General features: G+C 41.8%; 1 protein-coding gene across 3 annotated transcripts in view; it reads right to left on the bottom strand.

Moving 5' to 3' along the window:
- TTC39B (tetratricopeptide repeat domain 39B) overlaps window positions 1-26178 on the bottom strand; it is a 63071-nt gene that overhangs the window by 22647 nt on the left and 14246 nt on the right. Inside the window, exons 2-6 of one of the 3 annotated variants that reach the window (XM_081894277.1) lie at window positions 15434-15463; window positions 6617-6721; window positions 6010-6141; window positions 3552-3628; window positions 2972-3039 (exon numbers count right to left, since the gene is read on the bottom strand). In XM_081894277.1, the coding sequence (XP_081750403.1) occupies window positions 2972-3039; window positions 3552-3628; window positions 6010-6141; window positions 6617-6721; window positions 15434-15463 (412 nt within the window). Of the gene's footprint in view, window positions 1-2971; window positions 3040-3551; window positions 3629-6009; window positions 6142-6616; window positions 6722-9801; window positions 10092-15433; window positions 15469-26178 lie in introns of those variants that run through there. The other 2 variants (XM_081894278.1, XM_081894279.1) reach the window with 2 other exon arrangements.

Genomic DNA, 26178 nt, shown 5'->3' with positions numbered 1-26178 from the left:
CGGAACACTATTTGTATATAAATGCTTTATACAAACATTTCCAAAACAAAACTTCAAAGGAAAGAAGCATTTATATGTATCAAGCCAAACTGAAGAAACACCACTAGATGGTGCTACAAGTATCCAACAATAATTTGATGCATTACTGGGATAATAACGGAATCATACAGTGGTACATTTGCGGTACACAAAAATTGAATCAGGAATAGCCCAATCTGAAGACTTCATCATCCACCGTAATAAATATTGGGTGCTTCCACCAAGTGCATGCATCATCCTTGTTCGGCATTCTTCTGCATCCTTCCAGTGTGGATATTGGAACCTACTGCATCTCCAACAGGTATTGTATCATGATTTGGAGACTGGAAACAGCAGCATAATGATTCATAAATAGCAATGGACTATTTATTTAGTGGTTAATGTGCATTAAATAAGTTTCCCTTGCAATATAAGGACTAAACAGCCATTTCAAAGGAGCAAAATCCTTTAATACTCTGGACAAGTCCCCAAGTTCTATTAAATCAATATTATTGTACGCCTGGATGGTTGGATAATGTCTTCGAAGCTACAAACTTGAGTCTGACCAAACTGCGGGAGGCAGTGGAAGACAGAAGTGCCTGGTGTGCTCTGGTCCATGGGGTCACGAAGAGTCGGACACGACTAAACGACTAAACAACAACAACAAATTGTTTGCCTGAAATTTCAGTTGTTGCAAGGTTGTAGCATACAGTGAAACACTAGTTCCCAGCTGAGCAGCCTTTTTTAGCTAGACTGTGCGTCTGAGTGCATAAAAAGGCAACAGATGAATTGCCATATAGCTACGCTGACATCTTTTAGTGCTGACATGGGTCTGAACTCGTTATTTATGCCACGGCTAGCTTCCTCAAAAGCTCCACCTGCAAGCTGATCTTTGAAGTTGTAGTGCTGATTCTCATTATTAAAAATTTCTGCACTATTGCATATGGGGGGCGGAGCTAGCATTAATGAAGCTGTATAGAGGAAGATGAGAGTGAGAGCCATTTCCACAACAGCAGCGGCAGTTTTCTCAACAACAATTGTGAACTTGGCTGTCAGTTCTGCACACATACAGCCCAATCCATGCTAGTCTTTTTCATGCAGTAGTGTACTTGTGTACAAGATCATGTAGAAGAATATGGCAGGGATTTGACAAACAAAAGTCTTATGGAAGGTCTAAAACCAAAAGCTCTGAGGTATGTAACAGCCTTTGCATGCATCATTATCAATAGGAAGAAGAATGCCAAGAGCTGTGATCTATGGAAATGTTAAATGATCCTTATTTTGCAAAGATAACAGTAAACAGCTAAGTCTTCTAAAACATTTTTTAGAGACCTACTTTGTTAAGGTTTATTAAATAATGTCTGGAACAAGAGACGGCAACATTTACTGCACAAATGCATATGAATTAAAGATAAGAGAAAAGCAAAGACCTGTGGTACTCTGCTAAATCGTTTTTTAACAGAATGACTGAACAGGCAAAGTGTGCCGATAATTGCAAAATGCATTCTTGGAAATAGATCTTCTTGAACGTTATTGCACATAGCATCATTGTTTCTGGGACTCTTCCTTTACTGACCAATGGAAGAACCTCATGGATGCTTTAGCAGATACTAATTAACATTAGTAGACAGTTAGAAGCAGAGGATACTTAAGCTTCTGAAAACCCGCATCATCTTAAGGTTTAAAATGTTGCATGTGGTAAACCAGTATCATTTTAAACATTAAACCAGTGTTTTGACCTGCTCTTGGTGGTGTGAGTCTGAAACAGAAACACGGTTTTAAATATACTTGTATAATTTTTTTAACCCAGACTGATAGCCAGGAAAATGGATTTGCAATTGCAAATAAATTCTCTTATTTTTGTTGCCTGTAAGTACTCTATCTGAAGTGTATTTTTAGTCCCCCGTGTTCCATTTTTCACAGAATTGGAAAAGTGTGCGTGTTTTTTTAATTCTCCTTTCTGGAACTGTGTGTGTGTGTGTGTGTGTGTGTGTGTGTGGAGCCTTATCAGTTTCACTGCTGCTGGGAAAACTTAATCTTCCGATCCCTTTCCCTGACACCATTTCTCAGGCTGCTCTATGGAAGGAAGATGGGAGTTCTTTAGTCTTTTCCTTCAAGTGCTTACGTTCAGAGTAATACTTTCATTTGAAAACAAAACACAATCTGACAATCTGTCAGCAAAACTGACAAGGCTTTTCCTCAATCTTGCCAGGGTCACCAAAGGGCCGAGAGGCAGTAAAGGAAAAGTCAGTGCTGCTTGCTAGGAGATCCATGACAATACATCAGTCGAGTTGCATGGCAAACTGTAGGAGTTTCTTCTTCTGAACTAACTGGAGGCGACAAGGTGGCATTTAAAGTGGGAAAAGCTTAGTTTGTGAACACTGGTACTGTAATGTACTTTGATTGATGTGGGGAAAGGTTTTCCTGTGTGATCATTAAAACACATGTAAAAGCACCAAATTTCAGCGTCATTGTTTGCTTCGGAGATAAAATATACCATGGGCACAAGTTTCAACAGTTTTCATTAATACAGTATTTCAAGCTCTGGATTTTTACCAAATGCACACAGTGGACTGTGGGCAGGAAGTGCATCTTTCTTTCTTAAGACACAATAATCATGATTTTTGTGAAATGAACTTGTTCCATAGCATTACTCAAAACCCCATTTTCACATAGTCTGCTGATGTGGGACTCTAATGTTATTCATTCTTTATCAATTAAATTTATATTCCAAAGGAATATTCTTCCAAAGGAGCACAGGGCAGAAAACAACCAAGAGATAAACACAAATAAAAAAAATTAAATGTATTAGAAACATTATAATACAGATGCAGACTGGCAAAAATCTCCGCTTATAAGGCTTGCTGAAAGAGGAAGGTTTTCAGTCGATACAGAAAAGATAGCAAAGACAGTGTCTGGCTAATATTCCAGGGAAGGGTAGTTTGTACATTACCTGTACAAATGTCAGTGCTGCTTTCTGTAGTAAACATTCAGCATAACAGATTTCTGCATGCATTTCCTCTATTAAAGATAAAACAAAACAAATTAATACAAAGCTAAAATAGTAGCAATAAATAGTACAAAGGAACGGTAATAACAAATGTTATCAAATACTTTCCTGCAAATTTTGCCCCATAACTAGAGTCTTTTTAAAAAAACAAAAACTAAAGCTCAGCATCTGGGGCATCTGCCCATGGGCACCACCAGAAGCCTTCACAAGTACCATGGTGCCCATGGGCACCAGGTTGTTCACTCTTGGTCAAGATAATAGATATCTCCCATAATTGACATAATTTGATCTGCCACCAGAGGCAGTACTTTTGGAGAAAATAAAAAAAATCAAGTTTTTTACATACTGAGAGAAGACAACAAAAAAGAAACCAAAACACTGTGCTTCTTTGAGTCCCAATGTACAGTCTTTCTACAATTCTTTGCCCTTAATACTGTGAAATAGGTTGCTTATAAATTCACAAAAATGAGCACTGAGTATATAAGCTTACAGAGAAAACACCCCCACCCCATATTCTTCTTACCTTCATTCAGCTGATCTACGGACTGCTTCGAAACTAAACTGGACAATGATTCTACTACTGTGTTCCTTTTCCTGAATCTACATGAAAGAGAAAGACGCAAACATTTAATTTTAGCTAAAGAAACTGAATCATACATCAGACATTTGTGCCATAGCTGGGAGAGAAAATGAATGCAATCTACAGAACCTTAATACAATAGGCCACAATATTACAGTGGCACCTTGGTTTACAAACTTAATCCGTTTTGGAAGTCCGTTCTTAAACTGAAACTGTTCTTAAACCGAGGCAAGCTTTCCTTAATGAGGCCTCCCACCGCTGGTGCCCTTCCACCATTCGGATTCCGTTCTTATACCAAGGTAAAGTTCACAAACCGGGACACTACTTCCGGTTTTGCGGAGTTCATAAACCGAATCGTTCATAAACAGGGCTGTTCTTAAACTGAGGTACCACTGTATTGCACAAACAACGTCCCATAATTTAGTGTCCAGAAACCAGGGCTCTAACCACTCAGTCATCCAGTCCACCTGTCATAGTAAACATGGGGAGAACTGAGCACCTCCTGCCCCTGGCTCTTGCCCTGGGAATGTAGCTGATTCCCTAGAAGTGCATGAGGCTAGTGAAAAGTAAATATTGAACACCAAAGGGTCATTCATGTAGCTGCCATGTGAAATGTTATTTGTGAAATGTTATTTGTCATCTTTGTATCTAGCCATACCTACAAGGTCGTTCTTCAAGGAAACGTATACAGAGAATCAAGGAGAATATCTGAAAATTGCCTCTCTGTTTTATCTGATCACATAACTACCAAAAACCAGTGCAGACTGGCCTCTCTCCTCTACACAAAGAAGGCATTCCAAATGATACTCACATCCCAGATTAATGTGAACTTTTCTAAGATAAATGGTAATTTAATATGCTTGTGTATAAAAGCCTCTTAATTTTTCTTATATAATACAGTTGTTTTAAAGGCTTGGGTCACTTTTTTAAAAAGTAGTTTCAATTAAAAAGTCACACGATGGTTGTGTATCTAGCACAAATCACACCATTTCCAGGGACCGAGTACATGAAGGTGACCCTAACTGCAGACCTTATTCAGATTCTATCCTATTTCTCTACTACAATGCCAAAAGATTATATTTATCAGTTTCTTATCAGCAATTCCATCTAACAAAGAATACAGTATGTCACATCTCTAGATATTATTCTGGTCATGCCTAAAGAACCTATTCTTCCAGTCAAATTGAGTAAATCTATGTGATTCCCCCCCACTTACTTCCTACAGCAGATATAACGTCTGAACCAACCTGGACCATGCAATCCTCATTTGAGGCCCTTCTTCATGTGCCTCCTCCATGAGAGGTCTGGAGAGTGGCAACACGAGAATGGGCCTTTTCTGTGGTGGCCCCCTATTTGTGGTGGCTCTGCTGGTGTCTGCATATCTTTAGGCACCAGGCAAAAACATTCGTCTTCTCCCAAGCCTTTGGCTAATTACCAATGTATTGTTGTATTTTCATATTGTAAACCAACCCTGTGATCCTTGGATGAAGGGTGGTATAGAAATTTAATAAATAATATTAATAATAATATTCTGTAGGCAACCACTGCAGAAGCAGTCAGGAAGTCTGTCTATTTCCAGCACAGGCTCCAAAATAAGTCAATTCATCTAGCCCAAATCCAAACCTCTTAGTGTGAATACATGGCTTCTGTTTTTTAATTTAGCAAAAGGTGCTGGACTTTGGAATTTTAATGATTTGCTCATTACTTCAAGTGGAAAACTGGTACAAGGCTCTGAAAGAGACTTGAGTGAAATGGTAACTTGTACAAAGCTATGAAAGTCATCAGAGGCTGTGTGAATATACATATATATATACACATACATACATACATACATACATAGTGGACTCTGGCTGCCATTGAGACTGCAAACATCCTCTGACATCACAAATGACTCAGGCTCCAATTCGAACCACACTTACCTGGGAGTAAGCCCCACTGAATTCAACAGGACTTACATTTGAGTAAGCATGGTTAGGATTAAGCTCTTCTTTGCAAGACTAACTACACAACCATTTTAAATGTTAGGCTGACACTATGGCTAATACCACAATTCCAAACTATATAATGCGTATCCAACAGTTATCCAGTTAAGTTATTCCCAGATTCACCAAAATGAACTGAATTTAGTCACGCCCATGGATTTCAATGGGCTTACTGCAAGCCGGACTAACTTTGGAGATCTTCTGATTGAGTACTGCTCTAGTAATCCTAAATGGCAAGGACCAGGATCATATTCTCTATTGAGTAAGTGCATATCAAAATTACAAAAAAGTAACTTTTCTCTACATCTCTTTTCATTACTAGTTTTTTTCCTGTTACTTGCTAAGAAAAAACATACATGTGATTTTGCACAACCCTCCGATACCTATCATTCAACAAATAAAAAATTATTCATGCTTACTTTTGGCAAGTTTGTAGAGCTTCTTTCATTGTAGCGATTCCCATTTGGATATCCTGTTGCTCAAAGGTCATAGCAGCCTGCATAACTAAAATAGTACTATACCCTAGGGCATGGTACATGCTACCTTTAGACCTGTTTTGAAAAATAAAATAAAATGGGCATTTCAATCAAAATGGTAGTTCCACTAAAAAAAATTAGTATTCTTCGAACACAAAATTACATGTTTCATAAAAGTAACTTTTAAATGCTATACATCTTTCAATGTATTCTACACATAAGATGATTCTCCTCAAATCTCTTCTATAATTATGCTTATTCTGCAACATAGTTCTGATAAAATTACAAATGGGTCTGCACATTTTTCCTCTTCAAGTTAACATGGACAACGGCTCTTATTACACCTCAAATTTTGAACTAAAAGCCACTGACCAAAAATAGGTCACTTTAGAGGGTTTAAAGAAATACTTGCAGAAGACTTGCTTTGGGGAGGGGAACAGAGCTAGAAATAATGAAAGCTACTCTGTTCAGAGGCCTTAATCTCCAGCAAACAGATGGCATGCCTTATAGCATCTCCCTGTACTGCTTCTAGCAAACAAAATAACCTCACCAGGGACGAAGCAATTCCAGAGCTTCCGAGAATTTGTTGTTCAGAAATAAGTTCAGTGCCATGGTGCACTCTTCCAGAGAACACTTCAGATCCATCTTGGTGGCCCTAATGGAAGGATTGGGAGAATAGTTAGAATTGTGCACTATGCCTAAGTGACCACTGACATTGCATTCAAACTAGCAGACAAATGCCATGGTACAGCTCAATTGCTGGATATACTCAGGTTTTTTAAATACCAAAGTAAGTGGACTTTCCACACTGCTGCTGAAACTTGTTCATGACCTCTTTTGGCAAACTGAAAACTCAAAGCAACAGAAAACATACAGGATAGCCTTCATTATCTACTTTCTAAATTAAAAGACGCCTGTTTCTTGTGGAAGAAGTGATAATAAACCTAGACAGCATCTTAAAAAGCAGATACATAATCTTGCCAACAAAGGTCTGTACTGCATAGTTAAAGTTATGGTTTTCCCAGTAGTGATGTATGTAGGTGAGAGCTGGACCATAAAGAAGGCTGATCGCCGAAGAATTGATGCTTTTGAATTATGGTGCTGGAGGAGACTCTTGAGAGTCCCATGGATTGCAAAAAGATCAAACCTATCCATTCTGAAGGAAATCAGCCCTGAGTGCTCACTGGAAGCTGAGGCTCCAATACTTTGGCCACCTCATGAGAAGAGAAGACTCCCTGGAAAAGACCCTGATGTTGGGAAAGATGGAGGGCACAAGGAGAAGGGGACGACAGAGGACAAGATGGCTGGACAGTTTTCTCGAAGCTACCAGCATGAGTTTGACCAAACTGCGGGAGGCAGTGGAAGACAGGAGTGCCTGGTTTGATCTGGTCCATAGGGTCACAAAGACTCAGATACGACTAAACAACCAACAACAACAACAACAACAACAATAGTATTGCTAGTGCTAGTTTGTAAATCATTAGTATATTTATATTGAAGGGGTGGTACTGTGGTTGAGAAAGCATGGTTTACATCAGCCCTACAAAGTACCCCAGCTTTGCTACACTAAGACTGCCACAGCGTTGGAAAGGGGGGGGGGGAGTTGAGAGGGAATAATGACAACTCTGTGATGTATTTATTTATCAGATTTATCAACTGTTTTACAGCCAAATCAATCAATGCAGTAAGATAAAATACAAAAGATGCCTAGTCTAAAAGCAATAATTATACAATTGGTATTCTTTGAAATGACTGGCTCACACTCCAGGGAAAGCCTTCTTAAACAAAAAGGAGCTGCCTAAACATCAATACGTTAGGTGCCAGGTTAACTAGATGGTTAACTGATTCCAGAGGGCTGGTGATGCAGTGGAACCCAATGGTTTGGTTGGTCCATGGCCCGAGGACACTGAACTGCTTAGGCTGTTATTGCAAAATACAGTTCAGCGGCTTACCACACATTGCAACAAGAAAAACCCAAGGCTCCCAGTTCAATCCCTGGCAGTAGGGTACCCTAGAGTATGTTTGTAAAATCCGCTTTTCTCCTGATATATGCCCAAAGCTGTATATGCCCAAGGCAGAGTGTTAATATGCATATGGATTGCATAGATCCATTTTTTCCAGGTGCATTTCTGTGCATGTTTGTCCATAGGAGTGCTTTCAACTGAACTCTGTCTCATTGTTTCCCATCCACACTAATGATAGCTGCTTGAGAGGATGTATCTGCACTTTGTTTTGATCCAAGAGTTGCACTTCTGAAAGTGCAAAAAGCAAGGTGGATAAGTAAGTTGAGAACTGCACAGGAGTCTGGGTGGCATGAATGAGGTCAGTCCATACTGAAATTCACAAAGACTGGATTTCTCAAGCATGCCTACATAAAAGTAGTACTACTTTGGCACTTCCTTTAGTGATGATTTGGTTCTTTGCAGAAACCCTGCCTAGCCCTTATCAACCTGAAGCAGTCAGTAGGTGGTAGTAATAATCATACAATCACAACAATATATCTTCAGTACACCAATTAAATATACAGTACACCAGTTAAGAAAAAAAATCACTTTTTTGTTAACAAGTCAATAAAATATATAAAAAATACAAAAAGCAAAAGGAAAGGATTAAAATAAGCACATCCATAGAGAATTTTTGTGGCATAAAAGCATTTCATTAGGTAGAGTTTCAGCCGACACAAATGCTCTGAGAACTGAGCAGGAGGTATCTCCATGATAAATTGTGCTCTGTTTTTTGTTGCAAAACTTTTGCTTGAGATTGTTCCCAAATTGCCTCCTTTCTATTTTGCCAGGAGGAGAAAAAGCAAACCTTTTAAACTATTCTTTCAAAATACTGTAGCCATCCTGTTGGGACCTGCACATGCCTTGAGACCAAGTACTCCTGCGTCTTAAAAGTAAATATTGTAATTGATGTAAAAAAAACAACCACCACCACTAATGCAACTTTATACTAATGAACAGCTGGAGCTGGGAAGAAAGTACCTACAGCTGAGCTCATTTTAAAATTGAGAGTGGGGGTGGGGAAATCCTGTTACCCTACATAGAAGTCAACACAATCTGGCCTGATGTTTTTGGTACCAAGACTGCGTCATTCAAATGCTGGCCCAGATCCAGACACCTTATTAAGGCCAAATGATCCTTTTTCTATGGCTTCCTGCAAGTTCACAGTAATTCATATTAAGTTTACTATAACTGAATCTTATTGTAGTGAATCACCTTCTAAATTTGCTGCAAAGTCATTTCAGGCTTATTCTCTCCCCCCCCCCCCCCGATGGCATTACAAATAAACAGCTATACTAAAACTAAACACCAAAGTCACCAGAGAATGGAAGCTATTAGTTCCCTGAGAATCAAAATAAATCTCATACATGATAGATAGCTCCGATTTATTTTTTTAATGGTGTGACAATTTCAGCCATTCATCCAGCTATACACACCTTGCAGTATTCTGCAACCTATAAGATTGGCATCAGCAGAAACACAATGATAACTGCTAGAAATAACCTATGAATGGAAAGGAAAACCAATCGCTTCTGAAATAATTCTGAATATTAATCTCTCCCACGAAAGAGTTCACAGATATGATGAACTTGCCTTTTTTTACAGACTGCAATAAATTTTTATTAAGACAACCTCATAAAGCAATTTCCCCATAAAATTATTGTAATTACGCCCTGACTTTTGCCATCGATTGTAGTAACCACTTAGCATAGATAAGACATGATATACTCACAGAATTAAATGAGTAGATAACTTTAGATGAATAACTGCAGTTGCTACAGAAAGATAAGCCTCTCTCAGGCACGTTTTGTTTCCGTCAAGAGCCAGACAAGGCAGAAAAAAACACCTAGATAATATCCCATTTCCTCTGTTTTATTCCTCAATACTCACGAGGCTCTTATTAATTAGTTATCAGGCAGGAAAAAGACATAAAAGTTCACACAGAAGCAGCTGTCATCTCAGGAGCCCTCCATATTGCAATTTAAAAAGAAATGCCAGTTGAAATAGCTGCAGCTACAGCAATGCTGCTAGATGATGCCTCTGCAGGAAGAGGATGCTGGGAGATTTTCCCAATCTATGCTGCAGCCTAATTCTAATCCATCACTGCCTAACTACAAAGGGGGAAATGAAGACCAAATGCAACTCAGTGATTTGTGTTTGAAGGATGAAAAAGATTTTTGTGCTCCAGATTTCTGTGCTCCAGTTAACATTAAATGTTTTAAATCTGATGAAAAGGAGAACCAGGCTATTTTACGCCGCATTTAAACAGAACAGAGCGCTAGAAACAACAGAGCTATTTAATAATTCATTGCCTGTTCTAAAAATAGTATAGCAAGAAGTATAGAATGGTAGTTATTTACTGGAAATTCAGTCTGTTATACTTTATGTTTGAATTTCTCTTAAGTAGGTGTTAAGTATGATCCATGATAGTGAGATGGATAACTATATAGCATGCAATACAACAGATATCTAAGGAGAAATGTTAGAGAGGGCATGGAAACTCGAAGAAGCCAACAGTATGAAATATTCTTCCACTGATCATAGAATCATAGAAGTTGGAAGGGACCCCAAGAGTCCAGCCCAACCCCCTTCAATGCAGGAATCTCTCACTCAGAATGGGGCTCAAACCCTGGGATTAAGAGCTTCATGCTCTCCTAAGAAACTACAGAGAGAGCAAGTGAGCTTTCTAGAAGTCTCCACAAGCCATGTTAAGTCATGGGTAGGCAAACTAAGGCCCAGGGGCCGGATCCAGCCCAATTGCCTTCTAAATTCAGCCCACGGACGGTCTGGGAATCAGCGTGTTTTTACATGAGTAGAATGTGTCCTTTTATTTAAAATGCATCTCTGGGTTATTTGTGGGGCATAGGAATTTGTTCATTCCCCCCCCCCAAAAAAAAACATAGTCCGGCCCCCCACAAAGTCTGAGGGACAGTGGACCAGCCCCCTGCTGAAAAAAATTTGCTGACCCCTGTGTTAAGTATTTGGTTCAAGTGCTATCAAGCTCCAGATTCTTCAGCTGCATTACAAGCATTTTAGGTTCTCGCGTGATCGTGTCCAAAAATGTGCTCTCTTCAAAGATGTGCAGATGCATCTTGGCTTTTCTTTCCAGGCTATTTGGTAGTGCCCCAAATCTGTAAACCCATGTTGCAGTTGCATCCCACTCCACAACAGTAGCAAGTTATGGTGGTGGCACCACATTGGCAGTCATGGTGGAAAAAGGAGTGGCAAGTAATTAATGGGGAAAATTGTGATGGAGCTAGATTTTCCCTGCAATGCAAGGGGTTGGACTAGATGACCCTTCCAGCTCTAAAATTCTATGATTCTAGATTTGCTGGTTGGGGCTGGAAGAGAGATTAGAGCAAGAAAGGAAAGTCTGGCAGAGAAGGAATGTGCTAAGAAGAAGCAAAGCCAAAGTCTCTCTGTGTGAGCTTCACTCTTGCTGACCAGAATAACATGTCTTGTAGGCAGAGGAGTGATGTGACCAAGAAAGGGGTCCTATAGCAGGATCACTGAGCGTGGGTGGAAGGAAAATCCCAATAACAGCATATGTTGGAGCACTTACTGAAAGTGGCCTCCACCAAAGCAAATTGGGCAGCCTTGAAACACTTTACAAAGGTGGAGGGCTGAGCCCAGTTGTCCTCCCAGGGGCCATTGCTACTAAGGGTTAAGTGGTTGCTATAAAAAGTAAGCAAGCAGCAAGTAAGGGTGGCATTACAAAACATGCCCTTTGTCATGACATCTTCAAAGCTTTTGCCTAGTCTCAGACTCCTGATCCTGTGCTTGAACTCTCTAGCCAGGGCTGGCCCAACCATGAGGCAAGGTGAGGAGACCGCTTCAGGCAGCAGGATCCACCGGACAGGCAGATTCTGATGCCAATCACAGGGTGATTTACAACATGGAACACAAATGTCAAATGTGTACACACAACATAAATATATATATATAAAATCAAAGCAGTTATATAAATGCAGTTACAATATTAAGAAATACATGGGTTCTTTTCACTTTTCTTTATGATGTCTGCAGCTTATGCATGTGGTTAGACAAACTGCAGCACATCCAGATCTCCCATAAACACAAACATTTATTAATATAAATCCAAGCACAGAAAAGCTAAACACATACTCATAGAACCTGAGTACTAGCAAACACAACTTGGCTTATCAAATACTTTAACCAGTAATGGAACAGTACTCCACATTCTTGATGGTATTTTAATTTTGTACACCTTAATATGGATTCCTTTATCAAGAGATAATAGTGAAAACTTTAACCACAGTTTTGAGATTAAAAGGCTAACCTTTCTTAAACACTTCTGGCTTCTATCTCTGCAATAATACCACACAGAGCAGCTTGGGTAGGATCAAGGATTAAGAATATCCAACTTCAGTATGAGGAAAGGAGAGGGAGAGGGAAAGGCACTTCTAATGTTTCTTCATACCTGCACTTTGTGATTTTACAAGAAATTCTATTTTTTTTAAAAAAATATTTGTGATATATCTGTATTTCTACTTAATGTATAGATGCAATAAAAAACAATTCAAAGCCACTGATATTGAAAATTTTAATGCTGAATAGTTAGCATCTTATGGCACCTTTTCCATGCATGAAGTGCCTCAAATACACTCTCAATAATCCTTACAACCAGTAGCAGTGGGTGGAGCAGTTGGGGCTGTGTTGCTACCCTGACTTACTAACACTGCATGTCCCTGCTGTTTATTGAAAGGGGAAGGGACAAGACTCCAAGAGCTCAGTGTAGTGTCGACATAGCCAATTCTGCCACTGTGCTGGCACCATAATCTCAGTGAAGTAGCATCAAAGCATGGTGTTGGGAAGTGAGGTGCCCCTCCCCCCACAACACCCTGCCACTGCTTACAACCAGTGCCAGATTTACTTATAAGCTAAACAAGCTATAGCTTAGGGCCCCACGGTCTTGGGGGCCCACCAATCTTTCCCATGCAACAGTCACCCAGCTGAGTCATCCAGATCAGCTGAGATCAGCATTATCCCCATGCTGTAAGAACAGTGGTTTGCTTAAGGTCACCTATTACATTTATGCCTGAGAAGAGACTGGAACCAGGGACTTTGCCTACATACAGAATTGCAACTTGGGCCACAGCCTTTTCCTCATTTACCTGGGAGGAAGTAAGCCACATTGAATTCAAAAGGGTGTCCTCCCTGGTAAATGAGGAAAAGGCTGTGGCCTAAGTTGCAATTCTGTATGTAGGATGTTGATAAATGTGTTCCCTCAAGGGTTCCTGATAGTAACGATGGAAGAACCTACCATGCAGGCAGCCACAGTGCTGGAAAAAGCCTGAGTCTACCCTCAACCAACTTGAAGTTTATCTACAGCCATTATGCTCTCCTTACTCTTTCCTTACTAATGCAGGACCTCAGCAATAGGTGGAGTCAAAATATTTCACTTTTGACTACAAGCTGCGAAAAGCAGGTGGGACTTATATGCACATGGACATCTGCACATCAGCTGGAAAACACTATCTTATGCAGTTTAGATGGTGTAGGTAAGACTCACAAAGGTCAATGGCGCAATTTGAGTAAATTTGCATTGTTGTGTAAGTATGGCAGAACAACTCATCAAGCTTGAGATCTTTAACAAACATATTGTTCTAAAAGACCTTTCTGCACTAATTAGACAGACACATCCTAGCAATGATGACATTATTTTCAGTGTTTATTTGATCGCCATATTGGCTGTGATGCATAAGGAAATCTGATATTGTAGCTGACAGCACTGCGCTCACAGTTATTTTGCTGTATTGGATAAGCATGCAGGAAGCATGAGCAGCGTACGGTTCATGTGCAATTCAAAAAAGTGAACAATAACAAATGTGCCCTTTAGATGAACTACCAAATAAACAAGACCACACAGCTGAATGGGATCAAATCGGGCTACACCTTCATTGACTAGAGATGAAGTGGTTTGGCATAGGCACTGGGCAAGCATTTATTTCTGGCCCGTCTGCTAGAAATGACATCAGGGTCAACCCAGCAGTGGGGATTCCTATGACTTAGATCATATAGGAGGATCCCTACAGGGATCGCCATCTCTAAGAGCACTAAGGCCCAAGCCCCCGCAAGGGCAAATGGACAGAAGCAACTCCATCAGGAATCCCTTTAAGGGGATAACCTGTTTCTGGAGGGGAAAGCGAGAGTACAACAACCCTTTCAACCAAAACTAAGGTTAAAAGGTAAAGGGACCCCTTACTGTTAGGTCCAGTCACGAACGACTGTGGGGTTGCAGCGCTCATCTCGCTTTATTGGCCGAGGGAGCCTGCATACAGCTTCCGGGCCATGTGGCCAGTATGACTAAGCTGCTTCTGGTGAACCAGAGCAGCGCACAGAAACACCATTTACCTTCCCGCCGAAGCGGTACCTATTTATCTACTTGCACTTTGACGTGCTTTCGAACTGCTAGGTTGGCAGGAGCAGGGACCGAGCAACGGGAGCTCACTGTGTTGCGGGGATTTGAACCACCAATCTTCTGATCAGCAAGCCCTAGGCTCTGTGGTTTAACCCACAGCGCCACCTGCGTCCCTTAAAACTAAGGTTACCCAGTGCCTAAACTGCCGAAGTTGTGATGATTGCTAAAAGGTAAGCAAAACCTCCAGGGCATAGCCAATTCACCTGATAGGCAAATTCCTATTCAGCCCCCAAAATACAGTGACCACTGCAGCCATAGCAAAGTCAATTCAATGAGTAAGTGCAAAATTACAGGAGTGGGTGTCGGGGGCTGGCGTAGGCTGTGTTAAACCCCCTGGGAGCGGACCTGAGGGAAGCCTGATTGTTCTCTCAGGCCCGCCCCTGGAGAGCCCCAGCCTCCGTGCCACCCTGCCATTGGCCAATTCGGCAGGCTGATGTGGAGCAGCATTTCAAGCCAGGAGTGTCAGCCAAAGCTCGCACTCCGGCAAGGATCAGACCCGAACAAACAGCCGTGTATCATCGGCGGGACAGAGGTGTTGGCCATCCCACAAGGCCGCCACACCCCTAAAAGGGGGTAAGCAAACCTATGGACACTATAGAGTGACTTTTGTTCTCTCTTCTCTGAACCACAAGCTGAGATGTAAAGAGACTAGGACCGTGCTGAGAAGCCCTAAGTTAAAAGTCATTACAATAATAAGCTGACGAAATAGGGAAGAAGCAGTAGGTTAACTACGTTCTGCAGATACAGAAGGAAACAAGTAGCACGAACATGAGGAGTTAAGGAGAAGCAGTGTTGGAAGTAAGTGATGTAAAAAGAGCAGAAAGGATAACACTACATTTAATTTAAATGTATACTTCTCACTTCTGCCTTTCTTCCCAGTATCTCTATTAGGAGAATGAGGTTTTTAAAAAATCATACTTACACGGGGATGTTTTCAAAGGCATCCTCAAAGCTTTCCTGCAAATTAGTAAGGATAAATTGTTAGTAAGCTGAAATTGGTTACACTACATTTCAAACTCTTGTTGGCCGGAGCTGACATTCAGTTTGTGTAAACAGACTCATTCAGAACCAGCTGAACACCAATTCACTGGATCTGGGAACTATACAGTGGTACCTCGGTTTACAAACTTAATCCGTTCTGGAAGTCTGTTCTTAAACTGAAACCGTTCTTAGTCGCTTTCCCTAATGAGGCCTCCCCCGCCAGTTCCCTTCCACTGTTTGGATTCCATTCTTAGACCAAGGTAAAGTTTGCAAAATGGATCACTATTTCCGGTTTTGTGGAGTTCGTAAAACGAATCGTTCTTAAACAAGACTGTTCTTAAACCAAGGCACCACTATATATACCGTATTTTTCGCTCCATAGGACGCACTCCCCCCCCCTAAAAAGTAAGGGGAAATGTCTGTGCGTCCTATGGAGCGAAGCCAGCAAGAACCGCTGCTGCTGACACGCTCTGCGCAGCTCTTCCGGCTCATTGTAAAGCCAGCAAGAGCCGCTGCTGCTGACCTGAGCCGGGGAGGAGGGAGGGAAGGGGATTCCGTCCGTCCGTCCCTCCTCCGTAGTTGCTTTGAAGCAGCAAAGTGGGAGGGGAGCCACTTACACCCGTGTAAGCGGCTCCTCTCCCACTTTCCTGCTTTAAAGCAACTACGGAGGAGGGAAGGAAGGGGGCCATGGATCCTCTGCTAGCGAAGGCAGCGGATTCCCTCCTCCTGGGCTCCCTTTGAAGCAGCAAAGTGGGAGGGGAGCAGCTTACACTCGTGTATGCTCATCTCCCACTTTCCTGCTTCAAAGTGGAGGGAATCCACTGCAGTTGCGAGCAGAGGATCCATGGCTCCGCTTCCTTACTTCCTCCGTGGCTTGCTTCGAAGTAGAATAGATGCCGGGCAGGAAGACACAAGCACACTTTGACCACTGGAAAGTCCACCTCAGCCTCCCCAGATTTCCACTGAGAAGGCCAGGCTAATCTCGATGGCCATAAATCAGGCTCATTATTAACTGGACTTAGATAAGCCATGGTTCCCCTTCCTACCCTCCTCTGATGCTCGCTTTAAAGCAGCAAAGCGGACAGGAGCCGCCAGCTTTGCTGCTTTAAATAGTTTAGTGCAACATTTGATTCAGAATATTTTTTTCGTGCTTCCCTCCTCTAAAAACTAGGTGCGCCCTATGGAGCGAAAAATACGGTAGTTTATTGGGTTTCGCCCAGACCATCCAGGCACTAGCTCAGCACCTTCACAGCCATGCCAGACTCAGATGACAAAGAGAAATGTAGAGCTGAGTGTCTTTGGCATACTGATCAGTGTTTGAAACGCCCTTTGTTTTAGTCGCATTTTACAACAGGGAATTTCATTAGCGCAAGTAGTTTCTGAGATCTGAGTGCAGTACTGCACCTAAGATTTCAGATTGAAACTGCAGAGTGGAAAGAAAGGGGGACCTTTTTCTGCCTCCCCACTTCCAGCTACTCTCTGAAGACTGGAGAAGAGATCCTCTTAAGAATATTAGGGTGGTGGTCAGGGGAAGGACTAGACCATGTGAAAAATGAACATAATATTTTAGCTGCAGTTCACTCATTTTCAGCTTTGTATTCTTGTTATAAAAAATTACAACTAGACATTCCATTAATGCACCCATAACCTAGGTTTAAGCTGCCATTTAGCTCCTAGCTTTCATATCTCAGTTTCTAACACTGATACCAATGGTTCTCTAAAAAAAGCCACAAACGTGCATCAGATCTGTGGATCTTATTCATCCCCTAATTGACAGAATGAACATGTTTGCAAGGGGGCGGGGATCAGTAAAAATAATTCCAAGAGCGGGGGACACACAACAGCTAGTTATTAGCCCTCTAGCAAATTATTAAACCATTTCAACTTGAATTTCAGAGGGTTTGTACATATAGCAGTCAGCTTATAAATGTATTGATTGTCTTAGACTAGAGACTTAGATTTAATACTGCTTCGTGAAAAAAGACCAAGCTGGGGACACACAAGTAATCTGGGATTTGTTTGCTTTTGTATTTAGAGGCAGAATAGGATAATGCATTGCTATGTTACCTAGACTGCATTTCACCTCTTATGAACTTAGATCAGATGCTCTAAAAAAAGAGGAGCAATTCTAAGAACTTGACTAACAGGACAATCTGTTACAGATACCATCCCCTGGTGTGCCAACAATTGGATGAGTGTGTCACATAAGGGCAACATACAGTTCATTCATTTGGCATGTCTTTGTTGTTAAATCAGGGCACAATTTTCCCTTCCAAGGATAGAAATGTAAGAATATATATTTACAACAATGGGTAATAAAGTTTTATGGCAACATTACTTAAACATGTTTATGTTCGGGTATTTTTATTATTTTTAATTAATTTATTGATTTATTGATTTATTGATTGATGATTAATTATTATTTAGGGAAGTATTTGGGGGTATTTTTATTAATTTATTTTCTGTTGTAAATCTCTTCAAGCCTTTTGTTGCGAATTCATGATTTTAATTAACTAACTAAACAGTGAGTAGGGACAAGTGATGTAACTCGTGATGTTTTCCCACTTTTCATTTTTTGCCAATTACTGAGCCCATGTTGTTTCACAGCTCATTCTCTTTGGATTCTCTTTCATCAAATTTCATAACTGCTTTCAAAAATTATGTGTGTTATGCAACATGTATTTGGGCCACATAACTGATAACATATTTTGATTTGTGTAATTTTACTACAGACATACAATGTATGTGCATTTGGAAAGGATATGACTTGCATTAAGTGACAGTAATGTAGCAGGATTGATTATTACAAAAAAAAGGTCGTCCCCCCCCATTTTATTTCTTTTTGAAAATAATATGAACCAACGCATCATAATCCAACAAACATTCACGGAATCTTGCTCAATGTGTACACAAAATAACAAATTTTGTAATATTTCATAGGTAATTTTGAAAAATACAAACATCATTCACATCCCTAGTAGGAACACACCATTGGGTCACAAGAAATTATGGACACTGGCTACCAAGTAGCTGGCAGTAGAATTCTAAACTTGGCAAGCTCTCTACATGCAAACTAGGTACCAGTTCCTGCTATCTGATTGAAGTAGGTACATAGGGATTTATGTTTGCTGTGTTGAGACTGCATATTTATTCAACATTGTATTCAATATTGGGCAGGAAAATGTTCAAGAAGGATAATGAAAACTAGAAGAGGTTTCATAGAGAGTTACAAGGATGCTTTTAAAAAAGAGCCAAGTGGCAGTTTAAAGAAGAAACTAATTTATTGTGTCATGAACTTTTGTTGCCAGGAGACTATCAGATACAGCATGGGGTGCAGGGATAGTTTTGGGCAGGAAATTAGCATAGAGACATAGCTACGTTCCATCAAATAGTGTGTTCAGTTTATGCACACTTTTTTAAAAAGCAGTATTATTAACAAAAATTAATTGTTCTTGGCCCTAAAACACTCCAAATACAACTTTCAGGGTTTATGTTTCCCTCCCTGGGCTTCACCTACAGCTTTCAGGGCTATTGCTCAACAAGTCCGGGAACCTCTGTTGCAATAAGCTTCCTTGAAAAACTTGCTCCACCCCTGCACCAAGCAGGATATTGAACTACTTTCTAAAGGTGCATTGTCACAAGATCTAATGGAAGAACGGAAGCAAATGATTCATTTCCAATTACTGGGGTTGAACTATTCTTCCTGATTAGGTGGGAAAATTAGCAAGAGTTCTAGTTGTGTAACTTATTCAAACCACAGTTCCATCATCCTATGCTGAAACAACATACTAAATTTTTTTATTTGGGTTTGTAAATGTGTTTATCTGATGTTATTTTAAAAACAAAGTATTGTTTTTATTAGAATACTTATATCCTGCCTTTCAAGAAAAGCTCTCAGTATTCTCAGTGTATAACAAAATTGGGCAACAATTAAAAAATACCCTAATGTTTTTGCTAAAGTGTCATGCGCACCTTTGAGTCTTATTGGCTTTACTGTTAATTCTTTACTGAGCTAGATCTCTGAATTCTCAGCAGAAGAGACTCTTGGAAATGTAAAGGGAACGATGATGTATGAAGTTCTCTATCTACCCTTCTTGTTGCCTCACCATGCACATGGCAGGAATATCCACTAAGTCCTGAGGATATGCTGACACCATATCTGGATAACATGATAAATTAATGTCCAAAGGGGGCAGTGGGCATCTCTTGGATCCTCTTAATGGGCTGACGGCATCATCTTAACGTGCCATTTACAAAAATCTGCCTAGGACTAACAAAGAGTTGGCTACCATGTAGAGTCCATACAGTCCATAATGATAGATTCATTCATGAAGCAGAAACAAAATCATACAATACGATTTTTTAAATCTACTTGTACTAACACAGTGAACATGTTATTACTATGCACATTTCTCACTACACACTAATAATGTCTCAGGAACGCTCTTGCTATGATGCAATTCTTGCTGCAGCCCCACTACATTGTTTCGTCTCCATTGCAAACTTCTAATATCTTTAGAGACCAGCCTAGGTAGCAGTGTTGTTATAAATTTAAATTGTTATAGTGAAATCAGTTCTTTCCAAATATAGGACTAAAATAATAGTTATCTTGAGCACCTACTATTTACATGAGGGGGGAAAGCAAGACACTACTTGCTTGTAAAAACATGAACTCAAACTGTTTTCAATCTCAGATTACAGTCTAAATTTATCTTCTAAATTTAAGCCAACTGAAATAATGAGAACCTAAGTGAAAATCTGAACTGGAATATGAAAGATCATTCAGGTGATCTACTTTGGGTGTCACACACAGGCATGTCCAAAATCCGTTTCGGGGGCCTAATTCGGCCCGCCAGGCCCTTAATCTCCTGGAGTAAAATCCTTAAAAAAGCTCAACAACTTTGGTTGGCCCTTCTTTCGGCTCTCACAGCCCTTCATTTCATCAAATGTGGCCCTCTTTTTTAGTTTTTTGTTTATTAAAGATTTTCTTGTTTTACAGAAGTATGTGTAATGTCTCTCATATTTTTTCCGTGTAACCTTTTTACAAATCAGTTTCATTTGTTGAGACTTTGGACACCACTGATAGCTCAGTGTGGTTGCAGCTGAAGGGGTTTTGACAGTTTGCTTACATCATGCAAAATCAACAAACTGTGCTTAATCTTAATTATTGCTTGTTTCAAACAAACCAGTTACCATTAATAAGAATAAGAAATTGAATTTATATACCCTCCCTATACTCGGCAGGTCTCAGGGCGGTTCACAGAATAATCAGAGCGGTTCACTGTCTGGGATCTGGATGACATGCTGAGTTGTAGAAAATCAGAAGCAAAAGCTTCCACTCTTCTCTGGTGTGGCTGCAAGGAGCTGCATGTGAGCAAGTCCAAAGCTTGCAGTGTCTCATTACTGCCATCGACTATGGTATTCTTCGGGAGCAGCTGTCCTAGTTGGCGGTGGGTGGCACCACTTTATGATGGTTCTGGTCCTACTTAGATGGTCGTTTCCAGAGGGTGATGCTTGGGAAGTGCTCTTCAGCCTACTTCTGCTTTACATCTTCAGGTGAGGCAGCGGATGTGCTGGACCGTTGTCTTGTCTCGGTAAGGGACTGGATGAGAGCCAACAGACTGAAGCTGGATCCAGTATGAGGCACCAGACCAAATGGTTGAGAGTTTTTCCAGGAGCAATGCTTGGGTGGGTGCTGCCTTTTAATTTCTAAAGAGAAGGCAGTTCTATCTCCTGAGCTCACTGTTCAGCACTACAGTACTGATATTAGGAAATAAAGCTGTGGGGGCTGGTGGGTCTCTTCCTGTAGCTTGCGGGGTCATATCTGGTCCACAGGTTAGCCACCCCCACTGTAGACATAGACAACACTCAAATTCAAGGTACATTTCTGCATTTAGATCAGGGGTGGGGAAACTGTGAACCTTCTCATTTGTTGGTTTCCAATTCCCTCCACTCCTGCTCAGAATGGTCAGCAATGCTGGGAGTTGTGGTCAAGCAACATCTGGATAGCCACATATTCCACACCCCCAATCTAAAGACTGTTGCCATCTTCACGAGAAGAGCATAAGGGTCTTCAATGCTTATGAATTGCTGCTTGTCTTCTTTACCTTTGTTCTACTATGGAGATACTAGAAGCAAATCCTTTTGCATTGAGTGCTCCCTTGTGGTCAACCTTTTTACTTCTCCCTCAGAAGACTGTGGCACAAGCAACCTGTTGTAAAACTAAATAGTGAAATTCATGCCAACCCAGAAGTAAAGCCTATTGAGTCCAATGGGACTTACTCTGATGTAAGCGTGCATAGGATGGCAGCCTATGGCACTTAGACTTTCAACACTGTAACTCCATGTGTTTATGCAACAATTGCCCAAATGTTGCCTGGTTGAAGCAGCCCTTTGTAGCTCTCACACGGCAATTTTTAATACTTCCCCATTCCCTTCATCACATTCAACAGAGCCCATCCATCTTCACTGCTGTGTGGAAACAAATTGTGCAAACGTCAAACGTTAGTATCAGTAAGAATCATTAGTCACCAATGGTATCTTCTAACTTTTAAAAGAGTTTAAAGGTTGAACATGTACTACCTACTCCAGCTTTCATGTTTCTATGTAGCAGTTGGTGTTTTTTAAGGGCTTCTTCTTCTTCTTCTTTGGCGATCACTCGTAGCCAAGTAAGATTGTCTTCCATAAACATGGTTTTAACAATGAGTCTGTAAGTGACTGTGGAAGCCAATTCTGGATTCACATGTCCTTCCACAGTGGGGAGATTGGTTTCTGGGTGGGAGTTGATCATGGTGTGGATTTGCCAAGCATGCCTTCCTCTTAGCACGTCTCTCCCTTGCGTCCTGTGTTCAAGCATCTTCAAAGCCCATGACACCTTTGGTAAAGGCTGTTCTCCAATTGGAGTGCTTGCAGGCAAGTGTTTCCCAATTGTTGGTGTGTAAACTACATTTTTAAACTGCCTCGAGAGAGTCTTTAAACCTCTTTTCTTGACTTTTCTTTAAAGGCAGTACCAGCAAGACTACCTTGGAATGGTTTAGTCAAATTATTATTAGTTTAGGTGAATAAGAACAATCCTAGGCAGTTCAGAGAGAAATGTCCAGATTTTTAGCCACTGATGTGCCATCAGTGACCCAACCCAATAATGCATTATCAAAAAAAGGATTAGAAAAAAATTATGACCTTTGTGGACTTACAGTGCAATCCTTAACATGTCTACTCAGAAGTAAGCTCTACTGAACTCAGTGTGGCTTATTCCCAGATAAGTGGGGTTAGGACTGCAGTCTTACCTTCTGAGTCCCATTGATTTTGAGCAGGATGAATTCAGGCATGTGTTTGACTCTAATGAGATTTAGAAACTGGATTGAATTCTGATGGATTAAATTCTTTGCTTTTTTTTTAAAGAACATTCACAGTGAAAATCGACTTAAGAGTTTTCCAGATTAATATAGACTGTATATAATTTTTGCTTAAAATCATTGTTTTCAAAGCATTAACCTGAATTTTAAATTCAGAGTCTTAGAATATAGTCCATTTACTATCCAATTATTTTGTTATAGTGGTCTGGACATTTCAGGTGGAAGACAATCTGTATGAAGAGCATATGCAACTGTAAAAATCCAGTTAAACCTACCTGCCTGTGTGCCACTAATTGACACTTAACACTAAAGTAGCTGGCACTATTAAGCTCTTCTGCTAAGCTCAAAAGTCTCTCTAAAACCTTGAGGGAAGGGATGGTTACAGCTCAATGTCTGTGTCTTTTAATGTAATTTGGATTAAAGCACTATATCTGGACACAGCTTTGATTTTGTCAAGAAACAGCAAAGAATAGCCAGCTGATTTTGGCACAGATTCAGTGTGGCCAGTCTGAGAGTGCAGAGAAACAGCAGTTCATTTGTCTTCGCATGTTTTACTTTAGCTCATTGTCTATTTATACATGCCATCTGCTTCCAGCTCTATCCACATTTTTCTTTAGCTGTTATGACAACAAGACCCTTCTACCCTCCAGTAGTAAAAAATCTCTAAATAGATTTATGGTTGCATTGGAAGATGACGACCACAAATTTATGCTATACATTTGCTGAACTGGGAGCAGGGCAAAAAAACAGGCTCATGTGTGTCCCCCAGTCTTTGTGCAGAGAATGAGCAGACAGGAGCAGGAAAGTTAGAGAGGAACCAAAGTCAGACCACCTCAATCCAAGTACATCAAACGGCCAGACTGATGATTGAGGTGGAATACATGCAATCCACCATCTGCACGTGTTCGAGCCACATGTGACCACTGACACATGCACCATTTTTGGCCCCAGAAGCAGTCGGGTGCGGAACGGCGTGGGCTTACACACATCCCACCAATGTATGCAGTGCCTCAGAATGCAACCCCCACGTAAATGGGGAGTTGGCTCTATTTAATGGACAACTTTGGTCAGTTCTGTACTATAGTAGGGCAGCCTTTCCCAATCTGTTACCCTCCAGATGATTTGGGCAATTCCCATCAGCCCCAGCCAGCCTGTTATATATAAAAAAGAAAATATAGATGGCAGCAGGGAAGCTTTCCTGTCTTGAAATATATGAAATCTGGAACCAAGCCACAGGGGGTACTACAGATTTTGGGGTATTTTCAGTGTAGACACTGCAGGTCGGTGTCAGGGAACTGACATCTAAAGCGCCGGAGGCGCAAAGGCTCACTGAGGGTGAGAGAGCAGTAGCAGCGGAAGAGGGAACCAGTAGAGGGCGAGCAAGAACTCCAAGGGAAAGTGAGTCGGAGGGATGGCTCAGAGACGCTTCAAGCGAAACCAGTGGGGAGGTCTCAGGACCTCCTATAGGGACACCCACACCTCGACGGAAACTGTCACGCCGAGAGGCCAGACGACGTGTTTCCGTTAAGGAGCTTTTATGTTGGAAACGTTTCCGAAAGCAGCCACTTTCGGATTCTACTAGTGATTGACGCAGCCATGCTGGAGGGGCTCCGTCACAGGCAGAGGTTTGAAAGCCTGATCAAACTCTGAGGGACTTGCATTTTACGCACAAGCAGCTCATCGTCCCATCACAGCAATCCGAAAGTCTCCGAAAGCCAGCTTGTGCAGGGAGAAGCATCATGAGCAATCCAGCCGGAACCGGGGGAGCAGGAGCAGCTGGAGGAGGTCCAAGCCTGGAAGAAAGGTACAGGGCGTTGGAGATCCAGTTGGCACTGCAAACGGCGAGGCTTGAGGAGAGGAGGGCTCAGGATGCAGAAAAGGGAAAGGAGAAAACCACCCCGCTCGCCAGAAAGGTGCCAGGATTGGTGCAGAAATTCGGGGGGGATCCCAGGAACTATCATGCCTTTAGAACAGAGATGCAATACGCTCTAAACTTGCAGTTTGATGACTTCCCCGATGAGGAATCGCGAGTGGCGTATGTGATTGGCCATCTCGAATCCGGGGCGAAAGATTGGGTTAGACCCCTGATGGCAGCGAATAATGAGATCTTAAAGGACACGAGGAAGTTTTTTCGTGCCATGGACCTGATGTTTTCCAGCGATATTGAGCAGGGGGTGGTGCGAAGGCAGTTAATGGCTTGCCAGCAAGGAAGCAGATCTGTCCGTGAGTACTGGACTGAATTTACCATGTTGATTCACAAATTGGGGTGGGACCTATCGGCGGAGCCCATCCAAATGCTTTTCGAAGAGGGGCTTTCTTCAACCGTCAAAGATGAGCTTTCCCGGGGCCCCAGGGCGGAGTCTATGGACCAGTTAACCAAATCTGCGCTGGCCATAGGAGCGCGCCAGGAGGCGAGGGCTATGGAAAAGCGGGAAGGGAAAGGAGACCGTTGGAGGGAGTTCCGCATTCCAGACATTCCAGAGCCACCTTTCCCGCCGGCAGAGCCGATGGAAGTTGGAACAGCGCGGGCGCGCGCAGTTTCAAATCCCAGTGAAGGGCGGAAAAAGGAGGGAAAGAGCGCCAAGAGATGTTATCTCTGCCAACAGCCAGGGCACTTTGCCAGAGTTTGCCCACAAAGAAAGGAATGGCAAGGGATGGCAGGAGCTGTTGGGGGAAAGGAAGAGGAAGGCAAGGAGCAAGTAAAAGCCAACGCCTGGCTGCCACCGTTGGGGCACAGCAGCCAGGCCAAAGAGCAATGAAAGTGCCCATGCCAGAACCCCCCAGACCCGCTTTAGTGATAGAGGTGTTACTAGAACTGCCAAACGGACACCCACTAAAGGTCAAGGCGCTTTTGGATTCAGGCAGCTCCTGTAATTTCATGAGTAAGGAGTTTGCAGCTGAGCACCAGATACAGACTATCCCTTTAAGTAACCCCTTGCAGGTGACTACGATTGACGGCAGAGAGCTGTTGGGGGGAGAAGTTAGCCAACAGACTGTCCCGATGATAATGAGAGTGGCAAGGCACACCGAACAGATAGCGTTTAATTTGGCCATCCTGGGAGGAGCGCCCATCATTTTGGGGATGAGCTGGCTGGCGCTACACGATCCGCTAGTGGGCTGGCATCAGAGGGTGGTCTCCTTTGGGTCAGCGCATTGCCTAGAACACTGCAAGGAGGGGAAGGTTTCGGGAGGAGACAGAGTCACCCTAGCGGGGATGGAAGTGATGGACAAAGGGAAGGTGCCCCCGCAATACGCAGATCTGAGCAACGTATTCAGCGAAAGGGAAGCAGACAAACTGCCACCGCATAGACCCTTTGACTGTCAAATCAAC

Source organism: Podarcis melisellensis (genome assembly GCF_964234715.1).
Source record: "Podarcis melisellensis genome assembly, chromosome: 17".
NCBI lineage: Eukaryota > Metazoa > Chordata > Lepidosauria > Squamata > Lacertidae > Podarcis > Podarcis melisellensis.
The sequence above is the reverse complement of the archived record's forward strand: the minus strand, read 5'-3'. Positions and strand labels throughout refer to the sequence as shown.